At 41.0% G+C, this 21,827-nt stretch overlaps 1 protein-coding gene across 1 annotated transcript; it reads left to right on the forward strand.

Moving 5' to 3' along the window:
- The first annotated feature begins 2,443 nt into the window (after positions 1 to 2,443).
- On the forward strand, positions 2,444 to 21,749 carry LOC109908558 (sodium-coupled neutral amino acid transporter 5-like). The gene is made up of 16 exons (XM_031794423.1): positions 2,444 to 2,586; positions 5,086 to 5,203; positions 5,379 to 5,463; positions 5,640 to 5,755; positions 10,423 to 10,496; positions 11,543 to 11,635; positions 11,813 to 11,894; positions 12,038 to 12,120; positions 12,279 to 12,337; positions 13,010 to 13,183; positions 18,683 to 18,762; positions 18,890 to 18,990; positions 19,182 to 19,306; positions 19,700 to 19,844; positions 20,053 to 20,156; positions 20,303 to 21,749. Exons 2-16 carry the CDS (start codon positions 5,115 to 5,117, stop codon positions 20,405 to 20,407), a joined length of 1,515 nt encoding a protein of 504 aa, XP_031650283.1. The 5' UTR covers positions 2,444 to 2,586; positions 5,086 to 5,114; the 3' UTR covers positions 20,408 to 21,749.
- The last annotated feature ends 78 nt before the right edge of the window (positions 21,750 to 21,827 follow it).

Raw genomic sequence — 21,827 nt, forward strand, 5'->3', positions numbered from 1 at the left:
GGTGAATGGAATATGAATGAGAGTCATCCAATCTGCTGTAATATAAATAAGTCCATGCTCATGAAAAAAAATTGTCCTCCCTCATCCTAAATGGCACTGACCGCCACTGGTAACTTAGTGCACATTCCATGAAAATTACGTTCTTTAATAAAATGTGATTATTTGTGGATTTGGCCAGTTAATAGCCTAACCACGATGACGCAACATTGACTAAACCTTCAAATCCTGTTGCTTCTGGATTATTTGGTTTTGACAATTCAGGTCGAATTAAGATCCTACATCTGTATGTACTGTTTGTCATGTTAACAGCTGTTTTCATGTGAGAAATATTAATGTCTTGTTTGGAACTGGAGTCAAGGCCCCCTTGAAAGCGTTTTTGAAAAACATTTGTTTGTTGTTTTGCTTAAGTTTCACTTAGAAATAAAGATGTGGGATTTAACCTCCGCTGCGCCTCTACACATGATCGTGACATGCTTTCACTTACTATTTACTAGCAAACGTGAGAAACCTAGCAAACTAGGTTCTTAAAATAGTACACTCATTTGTCCTAGATAACAAACTAGTTTGTCCTCCGGCAAGGTTGTAAATACAGTTGTTAAAAAGTGTCCCCATGCTGCAGCACAGGTATAAAAAAAAAAAACATGAGCTGCAAAGTGGATATAACTGCATTGTCAGGGGTAAATTTCAGAAACAGAATGTATTTCATTACATACAGTAGGTTATTGTTACAGGAATAAAAACAAACTTGCTGCTGTCCCACTGTCTGTTCATAGTCATCCCTTTGTGGCATTAGATGTTACAGATTCTATATTGAAGACACATGCACACACACACACGCACACATATATACCCATAAGTGGGAGGCTCAACGGTTGTGTTTTGCCTAGGCAGTGGTGGTCTGAGGAGCTGTCTGGCCCAGTTGGGAGGTGAGTACAAAAACATTTCCTGCTGTCTACTATCTGACACCATGCTGCTGTCTGCCATGTGGGTCATGAAATTGAATTTAGCAATAGTAGTGATAATAACAACCTTAAAAGTAATTACGATGACGTAAACTGTAAATTTGAGTTCAGATTATTTCAAGTTATTCTTTATGTGACATTCGATTTGGTTATATGTACTGAGATGACATGCACTGGGAAAACCATGCATAATTTAATATGATTTTGTTGTTGATATTTTAATTAAACAGAACAGATTCATTCATATTCATTGTGTGTTAACTGAAATGCAGTTTTGATTGAATATCAACCCTAGTCTAAAGAAATGCTGTGATGAAGTCAGTCAAATTTCAGAAGGATGATTTACAGTTGTCAAACACTAGAAGAACATACTGCAATGGACCTGAACAAAGTTAAATATTTGATTTGATGGTTATGGAATGCTTGTGGATACTTTTTCCATTCCTACTCTACTTTTTTAGTCCAAAGGTGCTCCATTTGAACCAGCAACCCCTCTGGTCAAATTCTGTACCTCTGGTTTCATAGCCTGGTACTGCACCTACATGTGTTTTGAAAGTGTCCCTTTCACTCAATGCAAACGGTCATCTTTTTTTAAATTGGTGGTAGTGGTGACCCTCTTACAACACAAAAATAAACATACTGTATGCCATTGGTAGATAAAGAGAATGTGGGTGTTGGTTGGGTGTGCTGGCAAAATTCATATCTCTGACTGACTTATTTTGAACTTACGTTGCCACCATTGAGTTAAACTACACATACCAGAACATAGACAGACTAGACATGGTCCATGTCCTCTTTAACAGCTAAATAAATGACCTACAGTACATGTTGCATGTGTTCTAAGGCTGGATGAGAGGTTTGGCATTCTCCCAAGCAGAACCCAAGGATTGTAAGATCATTTCATCTATGTATTCAGTTCAACACTGCTTGTCTCTGTCTACGTAGGCCTAAATGTGTGTCCATCTGTGTTCAGGCACATGATCAAGTGTTAGCGTGTGGAATGTTTACAGTCTTAAAGCAGAAGTACATGCAGGTAACCTTAAAAAAGCACTTATCTCCTAAGCTAATTAAGGCGCTGTGGCCTTGATCTATTCTAGCAGGATGCAACTCCCTCGCTGTCCCCATCTACCCAGTACCACCCACACTTTCTTTCAGAACACCTCAAATGGCACCGCTTACTACTCATTTTGATAGTATTACTTTGCTCCCCATCATTATACCGTACTGTTTGCTTCCATGTTGTTTTATGGACCATAAATATGGAAAATATACGGTAAATGTTTTGCTCTTGTCACATCCATAAAGTTATACATGATCTCTTGAATGTAGACCTGTAGCTACCACTAGATTCTATTTTCAATCAGGCTGTAAGTCAACACTACCTGTGAAAGAACAGACAGGTTTAACATAGGGTTAAAGAGGGGAGGGGTGTTATCAGACTCCCTCTCCCTTGCTACCTCTCAAGCATGTCCTAAGCTCTCTCTCTGTCTCCCTTCCTCAGCCCTAGGAGCTTTATAGAGGGGAAAAAAGTCCCCAGTGGATGTTAAGAACACAGCAATTGGTGGATTATAAAGGGATATTCATTTTAGGGTAAAGGAAACAGAAGTTCCTCTCCACTATCTGAGTAAGTAGCTGTATGAGTTGTAGTAGACTGTTGTAGTATTATTGTGAGCTATTAAAACAAGGGAAGGGCAACTGTCAATAGAGAGGCGGTCTTGCATCAGAAGGACATGTGTTAGGAGTCTGAAGCACAGCACTGCTACTGTGGTGGACTGGACTGGGAGTCTCATGGCACACTGATGGTTTTATCTACTAATGTCTTAATAGCTTAGTAAACTGGTAGTATCAGACACTGTTTTATTAACTGTTCACATAGACCACATGCTGTAATGTTATTTGGCAATACTGGCATAGCGTTTCAGAGGAATAGGTTATAAGCATGTTTGGAGGTGTTTTTTGTAAAGAATCTTTGGGTGGCCTAGTGGATAAGAACGTTGGGCCAGTAACCAAAAGTTTGCTGGTTCGAATTCCCGAGTCAACTAGGTAAAAACTCTGTCGATGTGTCCTTGAGCAAGGCACTTAACCTTAATTGTTCCTGTAAGTCGCTCTGAACAAGAGTATCTGCTAAATGACTGAAATTAAATGTTTCATATGTGGTTGTTTTATAAACCCTGGGTGATCAACCCTTCATTAAAGGATGGAGTCATGGTCTCTTTCCTGCTCATTACAAATACATTAAAACAGAACTGGTAGCTAACTAGTAGCCAACCAGTTCTGTCTAGTTTGTTTCATTTTCAAAAGGATAAAAAGCATATATGACCCATAGTAAACTGTTAATGTTGTTGATTTTTCAAATGACAGCCTTGTATAGTTAGTTCATAATTAACAACAACCATAACAAACTCAAATGACAACTGTGATTCGCCCCAATTTTTGGTAATACAATAAAACATTTACCAAAGCCAAAGAGAAAACTCTTATGTAAGTACATCGCAGACAGACAATTGGTTATAAATGCACCAATCCTGGGCCTTGCTTGTTGTGTTTTGGTTGATCATTGTGGTTCCTAGGAAGTGAAACATTTGGTTAGGAAGCTGTTCTGGTCTGGACCACCACTTGGGGGATGGTTTTCCTTGAAGCTAGTAAGCTAGGCACCTGGGGCTAACACTAACTAACTCTTAATTAGTGGTCTTTTCACAGCAGCCCATTATTGCCTTCCTGATAGATTACTACTGTTGGACTACAGCCAGTAACATGCTCTGTTTCTAGTGAAGAGGGATTTTTCAGTGATCAGGGAAGTTTCAGTCAGGTTCATGCTTTCATGAAACAATGTCCATAGAGGCAGTCAGTCCCCAAAGGTTAGGGGTCAGAGGCCATCAGAGTTGAGAGAGTTTAGGGCTCCGACACAGTGGCAGTGAGAGTAGGGAGTGTGAACTGTGATCACAGGAACTACTCTCCATGCTTGCGTTGTGTTGCCCAGAGCAGATTAGCATAACATTAAGTCCTTTGACAACATTTGTTATTTAAAGCTTTTCCCGGCACATACGTTTTAAATAGCTTTACATTTCTCCCCATGCTTCAACAGTATTTCCCTTTATCTTGTCAATAGGTTTTCCGTATTGTGGACGCCCTTTGGTTCGTCAAACAATTGTTAGGATAGTTGGGTCTGGTTCCTCAGTCTAAGAGTGATCCTCAAAACAACCTACACTACAAGTACAGTTATCTCATGTTAAATGTCACACAGAGAGCCCAGTGCTGTATGATTGAGGGTGAAAGAAGATCTTTGAGATGATGCTAAAAATCAATCATGTTTAGCATTGTGTTCACTGTCCAGCATTTCTTTCCAAACCCGAGCCTTTCCTTTCCATGGTCATATGTAAACTACTGACTGGTCAGGTGAGATTGAAGTTGATTCAAACAGCTGCCACGGTTTAGGCTTTAGTCCAATGTCATGACTTTATACATTTCATTAGCTTTATCCTGATGCCAGTTGTTAGATTCTTTTCATTACACCCGTACCATGTTTTCCACATTAGATCGCTGCTTTCCACAACAGACTTTCTGTCTGGACAACCCACAACTTCTTGTTTATTCTCAGAGCCAAATATAGACCGTCAAACAGTTATCCTTCAGGTGTTTGTTTAACAAAGTATCAAGGTTATTATAGTAAACTAAAACTGACACTGAAACAAAAACTAATCATAAAAAACTATTTAGAAAACTGAAATAAAATAATTGACAAACCCGTTTTGAAAAACAAAACTGATACTGAAAATAATTTTCTTTGACTACAAAACTAACTCAAATAAAAACCATCATGAATTATGTTCCATTTTAAAGCTTCTGAATCTGTCACATCACACTGAGATTGACTTTAATTTAAAGGTAGACTCAATGACGTTGCCACGAGCAGCACCGCAGATATTGGTTGCCTTCACTGCTTAGATGTTGCATGCATCAACCAATGGTTGTGTATGTCAACGACTATACAGTTGGGCACCAGATTGCTATAACATGTTGGTCGTGTTCCTCTGCTCACTTTAGAACCCCCTTCAAGTATTACAAAATAACAATCTGAGGCAGAATTTCCATAGGTTGCATTTGAGACTTGGCTCTTTCTTAGTCCATAGGATCTTCATTCCCAGCACAGCCATGGATGTAGGGAGAAGTATGGAGCTCCAAAAGATGAACGGGCAACATAGCAGGGACCTTGGCCCAGATAAGCTCAATTTAGAAGAAGGGTAAGTCTCTGGCTACACCATATACCCTAACACTGAACACAAGTGCATCAACAGGCTATACCTGTCTGCATATAATTACTCACAGCAATGCCATTGTGATTTTGTTATATCCGTGTGTAGTGCCACAGTGGGACCACAGCTGTCATGTTTTTAAATGTGTTTCTTTTCGCTCAAGGTTTGATGGTCTGGAGTTTATGGCAGAGCGGGATGAGTTCCTGCCAGGGACGAGGCCAGGAATAAAGGCACCTCAGTTCACTGATGTGAGTGCTCAGCCTTAGTTTAAAGGTCATTAGTGTGAGCATCAGAGATCTGTTGTATGAGAGTAATTATATTGTGGTCTAAAAACAACTTTATGTAAAATGTTACAACAAAAGCGAGATACTGTATTGTGTTTCAGATTGTGTGTGTGATTCTTTCCTTTCTTTTCCCACCCTAGTTTGAGGGTAAGACATCATTTGGAATGTCCATCTTCAATCTCAGCAATGCCATCATGGGCAGTGGAATTCTGGGATTAGCATACGCTATGTCCAATACCGGTATCATCCTCTTCCTGTGAGTAACCATGCCAACACAACACAAGTCACACTAGTCCTCCTGTTTTTGTCAAGATCACTGTGGTTCCCTAAGGCTTGATGTCACAACTCTACTATGACCTCAGATCAGAACGCTGTCGTTGTGTGTGTCTGGGTCCAGGCTATATACCCAATAGGGTTAAAGAATGACACTGGTTGTGTTTATAGTATCATCATGCTGTGATGACACTATAATGATGAGACTATCCAGGCCACACTAGACCGAGTGCTTCGCCGGCAGATCCATAAAGAGAAACATTTTGATTATTTTACAAGAAAAGAGTAGGTCTATTGTGGGTTTGATTTTCTGTCTGTGTGTGTGTGTACATTATTGAGAAGTCTGTTGAGTGTTTAACCTGGTCAATTACAACTATAAAGGCTCAACTCTACTAGTCTCAGCCCAGCTGGCACATTTGGTTCCTTGGAACTTACGTTTTTGGTTTCCCATTGGTTCTGGGAAAGAAGCCATGTGTTTCCTGACTGTTTTTTTAAACATTCTGAGAATGGAAGTGACATTTTGCCTGTTCTGGGATTGTACATTTTTAGGTTGCAGGGAGGTTCTGAGAATGTTTTACTATGGTTCCCTGACAGGTTTAATTTATGGAATGAGAATGTAAATTAAGGTCATTTGAGGGTAATTAGACTGCTAGCTTTGTTCGGGTTAACTGTTTTGAACTCCAAGCACAGATGGAGTTCCTGACACATGGAAATTCCTTTGCTTAAGCATTAATTATGCAAACACATTTTATTTTTTATTGTGGCACAGCATCAGTGAGATTAGAACCTATGATCTTCTGTTCCCTATCCTTGGAATTAGTTCACTGTGCCACAAGGATGAAGCTTGCATGCCATGTTCTTTTAACTTGTACAAAGTTACTCATTTTAATCTACTCAAACATACCCCAATCCAAAGAAAACAAGAACTCATTAAGGTCAGGTGTGGCCAACATACCCGAACACACTTAACAGGAAAGAGGGGTCGGCAAGTTTAGTGCCTTAATTTGAGCCAGTTTACTACAGCAGGAAAATTACACTGCAGCAAAAGTAAATGTGAATTATTATGTGGATTAAAAATTAATGGGCATTGTTGTCGGAGTTGATACATTATTTTGTAAGTCTGAAATTTCAAAGTGGAAATGACAAACTTCAGAACTGGCCACACTGCCAAACAGAATGTGTTCCATGGCTAAATATGTGGTTGCTTCATGTTGTCTATTTACGTTATTTTATGTTCCCGCATTGTCATCAACTCCAATTCGAATGTTAGTCCGTTATAGCCTAGTTTGTTTAAATTGCCTACAGAAAAAAAAAAAAAAAATGTAGGTAGGCTTATCCATAAATATAAATATGTTGAACATGTTTGCAGTCAACATTGTAAGAAACCTAACCGCATGGCTTCAATATGGAAATACATTGTTAACACCCCCGAGAGTTGATGTCCGCTGACCCCGCGGAAATTAATTAGCTTAATATAAAAATAAATAAAAAATGTGTCAGTTTAAACTAGAGATATTAGTTTGTTTTTCATTGGCTGCGTCTCAATCTACCGCATCCACCAATGTTGCACTTCCGCATCTGCTGTGAAGAGTTAGAGCAGTGTCGGTCAGACCATGAGACATCTGCTGTGAAAGGTGACAGAGTTACAGCAGTGTCGGTCAGATCATGAGACATCTGCTGTGAAGAGTTAGAGCAGTGTCGGTCAGACCATGAGACATCTGCTGTGAAGAGTTAGAGCAGTGTCGGTCAGACCATGAGACATCTGCTGTGAAGAGTTAGAGCAGTGTCGGTCAGACCATGAGACATCTGCTGTGAAGAGTTAGAGCAGTGTCGGTCAGACCATGAGACATCTGCTGTGAAGAGTTAGAGCAGTGTCGGTCAGACCATGGGACATCTGCTGTGAAAGGTGACAGAGTTAGAGCAGTGTCGGTCAGATCATGAGACATCTGCTGTGAAAGGTGACAGAGTTAGAGCAGTGTCGGTCAGATCATGAGACATCTGCTGTGAAAGGTGACAGAGTTAGAGCAGCGTCGGTCAGATCATGAGACATCTGCTGTGAAAGGTGACAGAGTTAGAGCAGCGTCGGTCAGACCATGGGACATCTGCTGTGAAAGGTGACAGAGTTAGAGCAGTGTCGGTCAGATCATGAGACATCTGCTGTGAAAGGTGACAGAGTTAGAGCAGCGTCGGTCAGATCATGAGACATTGCTGTGAAAGGTGACAGAGTTACAGCAGTGTCGGTCAGACCATGAGACATCTGCTGTGAAGAGTTAGAGCAGTGTCGGTCAGACCATGAGACATCTGCTGTGAAGAGTTAGAGCAGTGTCGGTCAGACCATGAGACATCTGCTGTGAAGAGTTAGAGCAGCTTCGGTCAGACCATGAGACATCTGCTGTGAAGAGTTAGAGCAGCTTCGGTCAGACCATGAGACATCTGCTGTGAAGAGTTAGAGCAGTGTCGGTCAGACCATGAGACATCTGCTGTGAAGAGTTAGAGCAGTGTCGGTCAGACCATGAGACATCTGCTATGAAAGGTGACAGAGTTACAGCAGTGTCGGTCAGACCATGAAAGGTGACAGAGTTAGAGCATGAAACACAAAATCACCTTTAGCATCTGAACGGTTTGGCCCACAAACTATTTGGCCTACAAACTCTATGGAAAGATGAGGCTCTCACGAACAAGATGGTGTTCTACGTTTTGCTCTTTGACCCCCACAAGCATCTTGGAACTCGTCTGAAGTCGGTACAGCCGATCTGCCAACTTCTGTCTGAAGTGTCCAAACAGTTTGGGCTACACACTAATATGACCCCTCTGTGGAAGGTGAGACTCTCACGAACACGTACATTTCATGATTTGTTATAGGAAGCCCACAGGCCTCACAAGACTTGTCTGAAGGTCCCCAAGTATAGTATATATGGAGACTGTTTAATGACAAAAATAAGGGGATAAATACATGTGAAAAAAAAAAAACTATGTTTCCTGATCTTTCTTATACCTCTCAGTTATAGGACACACACTTCAGAACAAACTTCCTTTAGAATTTTTGTGGGGACTATCTGTTGTTTTCCCTGTGGGCGGATCATATTAAGGCAATGCAGACAATGGAGGATTTTATGCCAAAGAAACTGGACAAAGATCCAATATAAAGAGAATGTCCGCTCACTGTTTAACTGCTCCCAAATATTATGTTCTGTAAACATAATGTAACCATCTTACAGATCGCATTCACACTTCTGCAGAAATAGCAAAAGGCTCCTAAATTGCATTGCATGCGAGCTGGATGTTCACCATAAAGGCCAGACAGTCAAATCAAATGAAAACAAGATATATATATATATTTTTACAACAACGATAGTTCTAAATAGCGTGGGGTCAACAGGATATAAAAGAAAACGGATTGGTGGTGAATCAGTCTTCGTTATAACCTATACACCTAAGGTAAGGATAGCCTAAGGAGGGCTTGTTTTTTTTAATCATGTGAAACAGCAAACAAACAAGCAATGTCATCTCTCATTTCATGATGTGCATATATACATGTAGCCTACATGGAGTGGGTTTTATGCACGTCCAAGATGGGAGCTGGCTCAAATATTGTAGGCCTATACAATACAATAAAAAGGGGATGTCACTCTTTTGATTCTCCCAAACATGATCTTTTAATAAAGTTTTGGTGATTAAGATTTATATCAAAGCAATCTCACGAGCCAAAACCTTTATTGATAGGCTTGGCTACTTGTTGAATGCATTGGGCAGGACAAAAAAACAGTGGCTATATGCTTGGTTTTTAATCAAATGAAACCAAATGGAAAAAACATTTGTTTTTTTATGTTTATTAATACGATGGTTACCAGCACAAAGATCACATCTCTCTTGTTCCATGAGCATAAGGGTACTGTGTGTCACGGCTCCCGATATGTGCTGCAGAAAATTGTCATTTTTGCGCTTGTGTTCAAGGCCACACCTCAGAGCAAGCGAGCTGATGTTAGACAGGTAAATTGCTGAATCTGGTGGAAAATGCCAGTTTTTACATGCTGAAATTGCAAACTAACGTGCGTTTGGCACTTGCGCCAAAATAGAGCTCTACAAGTTTTACATTTTCTGCAGTTCTCCTGCAACAGGGTGATCGTATTAAGATCTTACATCTGTACACACAATGGGGGATCGAAGGATATGGTTTGGCCTGATCTGTGTTATGTGTGTTCTCAGTCGCTTCCTGTATCTGAGTATGAGAGATGGCCTATTAGTTCACTCAGTCTGTGTGCTCTTACACACGCTGCTCTCCTAAATCAGATTTGTGGTTATAAATAGCTTGTAGTGATCAGATCAAAGGCAGGTCTTCCTGGATCAGTCATGTGTGTCCATTGGGAATTGGGAGGGATGGACTAGCAGGCGGGTGATCTGCGTCACAAATGATTCACACTTGTGATGGTCATTCATAGCTAGTAGTACAACAGCGAGAGAAATTGGGTCAACAGCGTTACTGAGTCATTAGCTGTTGCGGCGTGATGTCTGGTACCGCGAGACTACTAAGCCATTGATGAGGCTGTGCCAAAGGTAAATTATATGTTGATTAAGAGAATGTATGTTAATTGCAGAGCTTTATTATGTTAAGAAATCAATGTTGTAATTTATGTTTGTTTGTGGTTTCAGTATCCTGTTGCTATTCATCGCCATTTTGTCAGCCTATTCCATACACCTCCTCCTGAGAAGTGCAGGAGTTGTAGGTAAGATGCTGATATTTTACCAAGATACCAATCTTTAAAATTAAACAAAGAACATTCGTAGTATAGCCTGCAATTATTTGAGAAACAGACGCCTCACAAGTCCTCAACTGGCAGCTTCATTAAATAGTACCCGCAAAACACCAGTCTTAACGTCAACAGTGAAGAGGCGACTCCGGGATGCTGGCCTTCTGTCCAGTGTCTGTGTTGTTTTTCCCATCTTAATCTTTTCTTTTTATTGTCCAGTCTGAGATATGGCTTTTTCTTTGCAGCTCTGCCTAGAAGGCCAGCATCCCGGAGTTGCCTCTTCACTGTTGACGTTGAGATTGGTGTTTTGCAGATACTATTTAATGAAGCTGCCAGTTGAGGACTTGTGAGGTGTCTGTTTCTCAAACTAGACACTCTAATTAATGTACTTGTCCTCTTGCTCAGTTGTGCATCGGGGCCTCCCACTCCTCTTTCTATTCTGGTTAGAGCCAGTTTGCGCTGTTCTGTGAAGGGAAAAGTACACAGCGTTGTACGAGATCTTTAGTTTCTGGGAATTTCTCGCATGGAATATCCTTCATTTCTCAGATGATGGATAGACTGATGAGTTTCAGAAGAAAGTTCTTTGTTTCTGGCCGTTTTGAAGGTGTAATCGAACCCACAAATGCTGACGCTCCTTATACTCAACTAGTCTAAAGAAGGCCAGTTGTATTGCTGCTTTAATCAGGACAACAGTTTTCAGCTGTGCTAACATAATTGCAAAAGGGTTTTCTAATGATTAATTAGCCTTTTAAAATGATAAACTTGGATTAGCTAACACAACGTGCCATTGGAACACAGGAGTGATGGTTGCTGATAATGGGCCTCTGTACGCCTATGTAGATATTCCAAAAAACATCAGCCGTTTCCAGCGATAATAGTCACTTACAACATTAACAATGTCTACACTGTATTTCTGATCAATTTGATGTTATTTGTTGAAGACTACCAAGAAACACTCTGTGTGAGCCTGGTTTTAGCCCACTGCTCTTCAAAGGTTGACATGCATGTGTGTGTTCTTTCAGGCATCCGTGCCTATGAGCAGCTAGGGCACCGTGCCTTTGGACAACCAGGCAAGGTTTTGGCGGGCTCCATCATCACTATGCACAACATTGGAGGTAAAGTACAGCATGTCACCGGCAGGTCATGATTGGCTTATGTTATTGTATGTAAGCCTCATGTATGTACTTACTTAAGTACAAGTGCCACTGAAATTGCTCCTGTCATAGAAGGTCTAATGACTTAAGTGACATAATATACAAGTGTAAACAAGTTTTGTTTTGCGTTTCCCATAGCGATGTCCAGTTACCTCTTCATTGTGAAGTCTGAGCTCCCGTTGGTCATGCAGGCCATTTTGGGCCTGACGGAAAATACTGGGTAGGTGTCTCTAGAAGGCAGTTGTTGCTGTTATTTCATAATGCAGGCTTTAAAACAGGAGCATTTAAAATGTGAATTTGATAGATTGTTCTGAAAGTTGGCTATATTGTATAATTTGTGTGTTCTTGCTGTCTGTCTGTCAGAGAGTGGTATTTGGATGGGAGATACCTGATCATCATTGTAAGCGTCATCATCATCTTTCCACTCTCACTCATGAGACACCTTGGTAAGTTTCCATGTCTTAGACCATCCCTCATTTCACTTCATAATCTATATTCATACTTTTTTGTTGTTGTAGTATGCTAGTAGTGATGATGAAACATGCATAGAATAACACAATGTCTCTATTTCAACACAACGTGATCTTCTGTTATCACCTCACAGGTTACCTTGGTTACACCAGTGGCTTTTCTCTCTCCTGTATGGTTTTCTTCCTCATCTCGGTGAGTCCTCTTCATCAACCAACTAACCCATCTCCCATCCAACTAAACAATACATAGCCTGGCCCCATATCTGTTTCTGCTTGCTTGCCAACTCCCATGGTTGTAATGGTCAACAACCCTACAAGTTAGCTATACAGCACAAACAGGTCTGGGACCAGGCTAATCAAATCAAATTGTATTCGTCACATGCTTCGTAGTGTAGACTAACAGTGAAATGCTTACTTACGAATTCTTTTCCAACAATGCAGAGTTAAAGATAATCCTTTTTTTTTAAACAAGTGCAGGGGTATGAGGTAATTGAGGTAGCGATGTAGTTTGAAAGTGAGTCTGTTTGTGTGGTGTCAGAATACATGTACAGTGTGTGCACGTGGGTGTATGTAGCGTGTGTACGTGTGTGTGGGTAGAGTCCAGTGTGTGTGCACAGAGCCAGAGGAAGAGAGTTCGTGCAAAAAAGGGTCAATTTAGGTAGTCTGGGTATCCATTTGATTAGCTATTTAGCAGTCTTGTTTAGAATACTTATGGCTTGGGGGTAGAAACTGTTCAGGGTCATTTTGGTTCCAGACTTGGTGCATTGGTAACGCATGCTGTGCAGCAGCAGAGAGAACAGTCTGTGGCTTGGGTGGCTGGAGTCTTCAGTGTTTGACTAAACAGTCAGTTGGTTACTCCCACTAGGTGATCTATAAGAAATTCAACATCCCGTGTCCACTGGAGGAAATAACCAGTCACAGTAACCACTCAGCGTACGCCCTGATGGAGAGTCATGGTAACCACTCATTCGTCACCCCGGCCTACGTCAATTCTGATGGAGACTTCTGTGAACCACAGCTATTCACCATCAACACACAGGTCAGAGAGGAAGAGACATGTAATACAGGCAGACATTGTATTTAACATTAAATAGCGCAATTTCTGATTGTGAGTTTTCTAGATTTGTGTCTCAGACAATCTAGCTGTGATAAGATTATGGATTTGTTACGGCAATATACAGCACCAGTCAAAAGTTTGGACACACCTACTCATTCAAGGGTTTTTCTTTATTTTTACTATTTTCTACTTTGTAGTGCCACTGAAATTGGCTTGGTAGACAAAGGAAAGGGGTGGGGCCAGCTCAAGAGCGGGAAACTCAGAGGGGACCCCAGTACATAGACTATACTCATGGAAATGCTTATACTTTGAACATGAACAACCGCTCATTCTAAAAAGAAATTGCAATTTACATATTTATGGGCATATGCCTTTGTTGTCCCTCTCTGCAATCAGTCTGCTGGATAGATTGCCGACAGAAAGTCTCTGGTTTGTCCACCAGAGATCTTTTGGAGTTGTAGCTTGTTATAATGGATACGCCAGAGTACCATTCGGTCATTCGACTGGTTGCGGTTACCAGACTAAAGTACTTAAACAGATGCAGCCTGAATAATTGTTCTTTAGTTTGTAGATTTCTTAGCCATTTCAACGTGTGAATGATCCCCACGTTCTCTGGTCTTGTCCTTTGGTAGAGTTGCCAACCATTTCAACATGTAGCGACAGCTTCCATGTTTTCTGGTTTAATATACATTTTGTCGGAAGAGGGTTTTATACTTAGTAGAAAAGGGGGCATTCCATGACGCCGTGAAATGTCTGTGCTCACGGGGTCGTGGCCACTGACTGATCCTAATTTACTCTGAAAAACAATTCTTATTTAGAAGACTAAGATCACATTTGTTATCTTTCCAAAAGTATTCCTATACTCAATCATTTATTTTATGCAACATTCAGATGCAAACCCCATAATTGATAAGTGTATACAAACAAAGAAACAGTAATGTGTGTCTCCTGTCCTTCTTGAGGTCACCAAATTAAACAAACTTGATATGACTGTTCCTTAAGTGTCCATGGACCACTCCAACTGATTGGAATACAGAAACACTGTTCAATTATTTAACCTTTTGATGTCCAAGTGTCTCTCTGTGTTTCACAATCTCGATATTACTGAGCCCAGAAGCAGAGTATTTTACGACCACCATAAAGCAGCCCCTGCCACCTCTGTGGGAGAGAGAGGGCGCTGTAGAGCGAATCCACGGTAGATCTTCAGATCTAGGAGAGTTATGATAGTCCCCCTCTGGTGGGTTCAAGTTGAAAGGATCCTGCAAGTTGCAAACCACCATAAGAATTAACCTTGGATGTCCTTGTTTGTGGATCAGCATAGCAGTTCCCCCCTTGGTGGTTTACCCTGGTAGGATTTCGGACAGCTGCAAACCACCACAAGAATGGCCAGGGAATGTCCTGGTTGGGGATTGCCGTTGCAGTCCCCCTCTGGTGGTTGACCCAGGTAGGCTTTCTATGAATTATAAAGCACCACAAGAATGGCCAGGGAATGATCTTATTGGTGATCGCCGTTGCAGTCCCCCTCTGGTGGTCGACCAGGGTAGAATTTCTGCAAATGGAGCAGGCCGCCACTATCAGGAATCGAGGTTAGACCCAGATGCAGACACGTCGAATTGACAATGGTTTAATATTCCAACAGGGGCAGGCAATAGACAGGTCAAGGCAGGCAGGGGTCAGTAAACCAGAGGTGGGGCAACGGTACCGGATGGCAGGCAGGCTCAGGGTAGGAAGAGGTCAATAATCCAGAGGTGGGGCAAAGGTACAGGACAGCAGACAGGCAGAGTGGTCAGGCAGGTGGGCTCAGAGTCAGGACAGGCAAGAGTCAAAACCAGGAGGGCGAGAAAAAGAGAGACTGGGAAAAGCAGGAGCTGAGAACAAAAACGCTGGTTGACTTAACAAACAAGACCAACTGGCAACGGACAAACAAAGAACACAGGTATAAATACACAGGGGATAATGGGGAAGATCGGCAACACCTGGAGGGGGTGGAGACAATCACATGGACAGGTGAAACAGACAGCCACAAGGATGGGCAGTGGATGTCCGGATTGTGATCGTGGTTATGGAACCGTCGTCTGGTCGTCCAGGCTGGTGATTCTAGGCTACAGCTGTAAGACACCAGCTTCGGGCAGTCTACAGGGATGACCTATGGACCTCTTGTGGAGAAACTGGTGAGTACTGTAGATGGAGAGTCAAAGGCAGAGTACATTTTCAACTTTACTAAGGCTGGTATTTTGTTCGGACCCTTGAGTGATCCAAGCATAAATCCACATGAAATGTTCAGTTGTACATCTGCGTTTGTGCTTACACAAGCGCACATACCAAGTTAAAGAAACCAAGTATCCGGGTAGGCTGCAACCTGTTCCGAATGAGTCTGACGTCATCAGATAATTTCAAGGTCAATGCCTCCAGACGTGTTAAGAGGACCTGTAGTAGTTTTAGGACACGTCAATGTGTCTTACACCATTGCAGGAGTATGAAGGAGTCTATTTCATAGCTATTTCATAGCTAAATTCACAACGGAATTACTCTCTAAGTACTGAACCAGTCGTACGCGGTGTGATCATGGTTCATGACTTCTAATAACTTTCCTCCTGAATGGAGGGTTCTATTTATAAGTGGCATGTGTTTTAACCATCAGAAGAGTGTTCTGGAGATTCCCATACACGTGTTGCAATCTGAGTGACTACTAACTCCTCTATCACTGTTATCAATAGCAATTTGACTTGTGAGGTCTATAATCCTCTTACTGATTGTTGCTGGACTGACTGTGCTGGCATTGGTACTGGTACTCAAGGGGACCAGTTAACCATAGCAATTTATTCTAAAATGTTATCCTACCGGAACACATGATTAGAGCATTAGTTGCATTGTGTTAGGGTTGCGTCAATTAGAATCTGGTATCAGGATAAACATGACATTGAGTCACCGATTGTATAGTTTGGCGTGGACAAGAACAAGAATAGACTGACGAGTTTCAGGAATAAAGGTCTTTGTTTCTGTCCATTTTGAGCCTGTAATCGAACCCACAAATGCTGATTCTCCAGATTATCAACTAGTCTAAGGAAGGCCAGTTTTATTGCTACTATGACTATGTCAGAGAAACAAGATGGAGGAAACCTCCTTGTATTGTTCAAATGGCAACACACACGTCAAGAAGTCCTGTTTACATCTCCCATGTTGTATAACATAATGTGGGTGCATAATGTAATCTGCTTTTCAATTTTATATAGGCTGAATCAAAATAAATGCCTCATTCTATCTTAGATTCCTCGCACAGGGGCTCCAAGTTTCGTAGCGTTTGCTGTCATTAAATGTGAAGACCTTTATATTATCAAATCATTTCTCTATGTGTAATTATTCCATGAATAAACAAATCACAGAATAGTAATTAACTAGGAAGGCACCACGGGAAAATGTTGTTTATAGAGTTGCAATTTCCTGAATACAACTCTTCAGATATTTTATTATCTTATCATTTACAGTCGACTATTAATGTATTATTTCCTCATCAGTCTCATTCTTGAACGTCGCAAACCCTTGGATATCTGCACAAAACCTACCATCATAAATCATGAATCAGCTAAAAACAGCTATATACAGTTGAAGTCGGAAGTTTACATACACTTAGGTTGGTGTCGTTAACTCGTTTTTCAACCACTCCACAAACTATAGTTTTGGCAAGTCAGTTAGGACATCTACTTTGTGCATGACACAAGTACATTTTTCCAACAATTGTTGACAGACAGATGATTTCACTTATAATTCACTGTATCACAATTCCAGTGGGTCAGAAGTTTACATACACTAAGTTGAGTGTCCCTTTAAACAGCTTGGGAAATTCCAGAAAATGACGTCATGGCTTTAGAAGCTTCTGATAAGCTAATTGACATCATTTGAGTCAATTGGAGGTGTACCTGTGGATGTAGTTCAAGGCTTACCTTCAAAATCAGTGCCTCTTTGTTTGACATCATGGGAAAATCAAAAGAAATCAGCCAAGACCTCAGAAAAACATTTGTAAACCTCCACAAGTCTGGTTCATCCTTGGGAGCAATTTCCAAACGCCTGAAGGTACCTTGTTCCTCTGTACAAACAATAGTACGCAAGTATAAACACCATGGGACCACGCAGCTGTCATACCGCTCAGGGAATGAGACGTGTTCTGCCTCCTAGAGATGAACGTACTTTGGTGCAAAAAGTGCAAATCAATCCCAGAACAACAGCGAAGGACCTTGTGAAGATGCTGCAGAAAATAGGTACAAAAGTATCTATAACCACAGTAAAATGAGTCCTATATCAACATAACCTGAAAGGCCGCTCAGCAAGGAAGAAGCCACTGCTCCAAAACCGCCATAAAAAAGCCAGACTATGGTTTGCAACTGCACATGGGAACAAAGATCATACTTTTAGGAGAAATGTCCTCTGGTCTGATGAATCAAAAATAGAACTGTTTGGCCATAATGACCATCATTATGTTTGGAGGAAAAAGGGGGAGGCTTGCAAGCCGGAGAACACCATCCCAACCGTGAAGCACGGGGTGGCAGCATCATGTTGTGGGGGTGCTTTGCTGCAGGAGGGACTGGTGCACTTCACAAAATAGATGGCATCATGAGGATGGAAAATTATGTGGATATATTGAAGCAACATCTCAAGACATCAGTCAGGAAGTTAAAGCTTGGTCGCAAATGGGTCTTCCAAATGGACAATGACCACAAGCATACTTCCAAAGTTGTGGCAAAATCGCTTAAGGACAACAAAGTCAAGGTATTGGAGTGGCCATCACAAATCCCTGATCTCAATCCTATAGAAAATGTGTGGGCAGAACTGAAAAAGCGTGTGCTAGTAGGGATGCCTACAAACCTGACTTGGGTTACACCTTCTCTGTCAGGAGGAATGGGCCAAAACAACTTATTGTGGGAAGCTTGTGGAAGGCTACCTGAAACATTTGACCCAAGTTAAAGAATGTAAAGGCAATGCTACCAAATATGTGTATGTAAACTTCTGACCCACTGGGAATGTGATGAAAGAAATCAAAGCTGAAATAAATAATTCTCTCTACTATTATTCTCACATTTCACATTCTTAAAATAAAGTGGTGATCCTAACTGACCTAAGACAGTGAATTTTTAGGATAAAATGTCAGGTATTGTGAAAAAGTTTTAAAGTATTTGGCTAAGGTATATGTAAACTTCCGACATCAACTGTATATACAGATCTTCACAGGAGAGTTATGACAGTGTACTTTGAATAATTGATTTGTTTAACACTTTTTTTGGTCACTACATGATTACATATGTGTTATTTAATGTCTTCACTGTTATTCTAAAATGTAGAAAATAGTACAAATAAAGAAAAGCCCTTGAATGAGTAGGTGTGTCCTAACTTTTGACTGGTAGTGTATGTGTTTACTACACTCAAATGAGAGTCTAGTTATGTTTATAAATTTGAACCATTTTTCATTCATGGTTTGATTTCCTTCAGACAGCATATACCATCCCCATCCTGGCTTTTGCTTTTGTCTGCCATCCTGAGGTGCTTCCCATCTACACAGAGCTACAAGAGTAAGTCATGATCTTACACAACTGAGATTAGAGATGCAACACATATTCCTATGATTCACACACATACTACAGTAGACTCTACTGTCATATTCAGGTACTAATCTATGTCTGTCCACTGTGACCTTAGTGCCACCAAGAAACGCATGCAAACAGTTGCCAACATCTCCATTCTGGCCATGTTCGTCATGTACGGGCTAACCGCTATCTTCGGTTACCTTACCTTCTTTGGTAAGACACTGCTCCTGTAGCAATGAGAATAATGAAGTACTAATGATGTTCAGACTGTTCACTCATGTTGTTACCATATTGAGAAGTCTGGAATTGGAGAACTGGTGTATGAACGTATGGTTATGACCGTTTTAAAGCATACATGTGTGTCTTGAAGTATAACCACCATTCTCTGTTTCTCTGTGTTTTAGGTGGAGTAGAGTCCGAGCTCCTTCATACATACATTAAAGTGGACCCCTTGGACACACTGATCCTGTGTGTGCGTATGGCTGTGCTGGTGGCTGTTACTCTTACTGTCCCTGTGGTTCTCTTTCCGGTGAGACTCAAATTACAAGCAGGTAGAGGTGGGCAACAGCTACCAGAACAGTGTGTGCTGGCTTGTGTTTATGCATTCTTATATTGGCTTGAAGGGTCCAGTAATGTTACAATAATGCATCCTTACTCTGAAGTCACTGCAGTGTGAGTAGGAGGATAATGAAGCTCTTGACCTGCAACAACCTTCTGCTATGGTTGCTAATTGGCTGAGACATGGTTTTTGTCCCAAATGGCACCCTATTCCCTGTATAGTGCACTAATTTTGACCAGGGCCCACAGGACTCTGGTTAAAAGTAGTGCTCTACGTAGGGGAATAGGGTGTCAATTAGGACGTAGGCAGGGTGTATGACGCAGGTCTGGTGACATCTCTCTGTCCCTCCACACCTCTCTTTAGATCCGCAGGGCCCTGCTGCAGCTGCTGTTCCCTGAGAAGCCCTTCCACTGGGCTCGCCACATCACCATCGCTGTGTGTCTCCTTATCATCGTGAATCTACTGGTCATCTTCGTGCCCACCATCCGAGACATTTTCGGTATCATCGGTAAGTGTGCAGAGACAGAGACCTGTAAAATTATTCTAATTTCAATGCAAACCTAGTGTAGATTCACAGACTATTGTTATCCAAATTAGAAACTATGACCTCTAATAGTTTTATTCCTATAGAACATTTTCACATTCAACTTCCCTCCACCTCTTCACCCCTCCCTTCCCCACTCCCTCTCTCCATCTATTCCCCCTTCCCAACCCAGGGGCGACCTCTGCACCCAGCCTGATCTTCATCCTCCCGGGAATCTTCTACATCAGGATTGTTCCTGAAGAAACAGAACCTCTAAAATCCAAACCAAAGATTATGGTAAAATCCTCCAATCCTTTGTCTCATCTTCTTTAGCGATGTAGCAGTAAATAGTCTTTTAGTAATTACAGTCATGCTTACTATATGAATTAATGTCAGAAAATGCGCTGTCATCCATCTCTTTGCCCCCACCTCTCTCCCTGCAGGCTTCCTGTTTTGCCGTCTTAGGCTTCATCTTCATGGTGATGAGTACGTCATTCATCATTATTGATTGGGTGTCCGGAGAGTCTCGGAGTGGAGGCGGACACTAGCAACAGACAACAATAAACAAGAATACCAAAATGCCAACCAAAGCTCTCCCAAACATCAAATTCTCCCCGACGTGCCCATTATTTGACCATATCCAAATGACAGGGTCTCGGCTGGACATGGAAAAGAATATATACTGAACAAAAATATAAACGCAACATGTAAAGTGTTGGTCCCATGTTTTACGAGCTGAAATAAAATATCACAGAAATGTTCCATATATTTTTATTCAGTGTATAATTTAACTTCCCCCACAAGATGGCATTATGCTCCATGTGGTGAAGAAACAGAACCAGCAGCACAACAACACAAAGCAACAGTTCTGAGGTGACAAACATTGTGGTTTGCTTTCAGGATGTTGTTTTGAGGCACTAGTATAGTTGTCACTGGGACAACAGGTTTAAGTGAAATGTGTACTATTTTGACACGAGAAACAATGAGAAACCATTGTAATTGTCTTCTAAGGGTAAGGATAGTATTTTATAAGTGTACCAATAAATGGCTTCATCATTGCCAAAGTCATCATTACCTTCCTCATCTACCTCCCTTGAATCTTCAGTGAGATATTTGTACACGTAAGGAAATCAAATGCATCTATTATATTCTGCAGATTTCCTCTTTCTGGTAAAGTTCGACTTTTCAAACAAGATTACAGAATGTTATGTAATTTGCTCTATTCCTGTCATTCATTCAGCAACGACTGTGTGTTATTTTTAGTGCAATCAAATCCAGTGTTTTTGCCCTATGCTCATATACATAGTGATAGGTGTATTGATTCCAGAGCCTCCAGATGTGATCATTCTTGTTAGTTGTTCCATGATACCAAACTCATGTTAAGATAACAGTCAGAGATGTTCCTATGAGTGCAGTTATCAGCAGTGATAATGCCAGAAACCCTCCCAATTATTCATGACTGTTTAATTTTCAAGCTTTAATTTAAATATTATGTCCAGTAACTTGAATTGGATATTTAAAAATGTTCTATTGTTTATATCTATCATGTTGTATATACAAAACATGTACTCCTAGTCATCATGAATATGAATGGAAAGGGCTGTTTGTGTGAGCTTACACGCTAATGTCCACTCAACACAAACAAATACTGACCTCAGCTTCGCTAGTCAGTCAGACTCAAGAGCAGAAGTAGTACAATGTCTCCTGCTATCTTTAGACTTGGCTTTTCTGAGTAAGTCTGAGATCTCAGACAAACTGAGTCCTGTATCAGACGTGGTAAGAACTATGGACCAACATTTTTTAGAGAGAATGGAGTCTGTTTTTTTATTTTTATTTGGTCTTAAAAAAATGTATTTGTTATTTGTCCATTAAAAGTTTCATGTAATTAAATGTTTTGAATCTGATTCGTTCTCTTTTCTAAATTGAGTACCTGAGAAGAGTTTGCCAGTTTTAGCAATGGCACAATGA

The sequence above is a fragment of the Oncorhynchus kisutch genome, linkage group LG17, assembly GCF_002021735.2.
Source record: "Oncorhynchus kisutch isolate 150728-3 linkage group LG17, Okis_V2, whole genome shotgun sequence".
NCBI lineage: Eukaryota > Metazoa > Chordata > Actinopteri > Salmoniformes > Salmonidae > Oncorhynchus > Oncorhynchus kisutch.

What these genes read in the sequence shown, in the direction of transcription:
- LOC109908558 (XM_031794423.1), top strand. Translation starts at nt 5,115, where the DNA reads ATGGATGTAGGGAGAAGTATGGAGCTCCAAAAGATGAACGGGCAACAT. An exon ending in AGGCACCTCAGTTCACTGAT is followed by an intron (nt 5,464 to 5,639) that starts GTGAGTGCTCAG and finishes TTCCCACCCTAG; the next exon opens with TTTGAGGGTAAGACATCATT. An exon ending in AATCCAAACCAAAGATTATG is followed by an intron (nt 20,157 to 20,302) that starts GTAAAATCCTCC and finishes CTCTCCCTGCAG; the next exon opens with GCTTCCTGTTTTGCCGTCTT.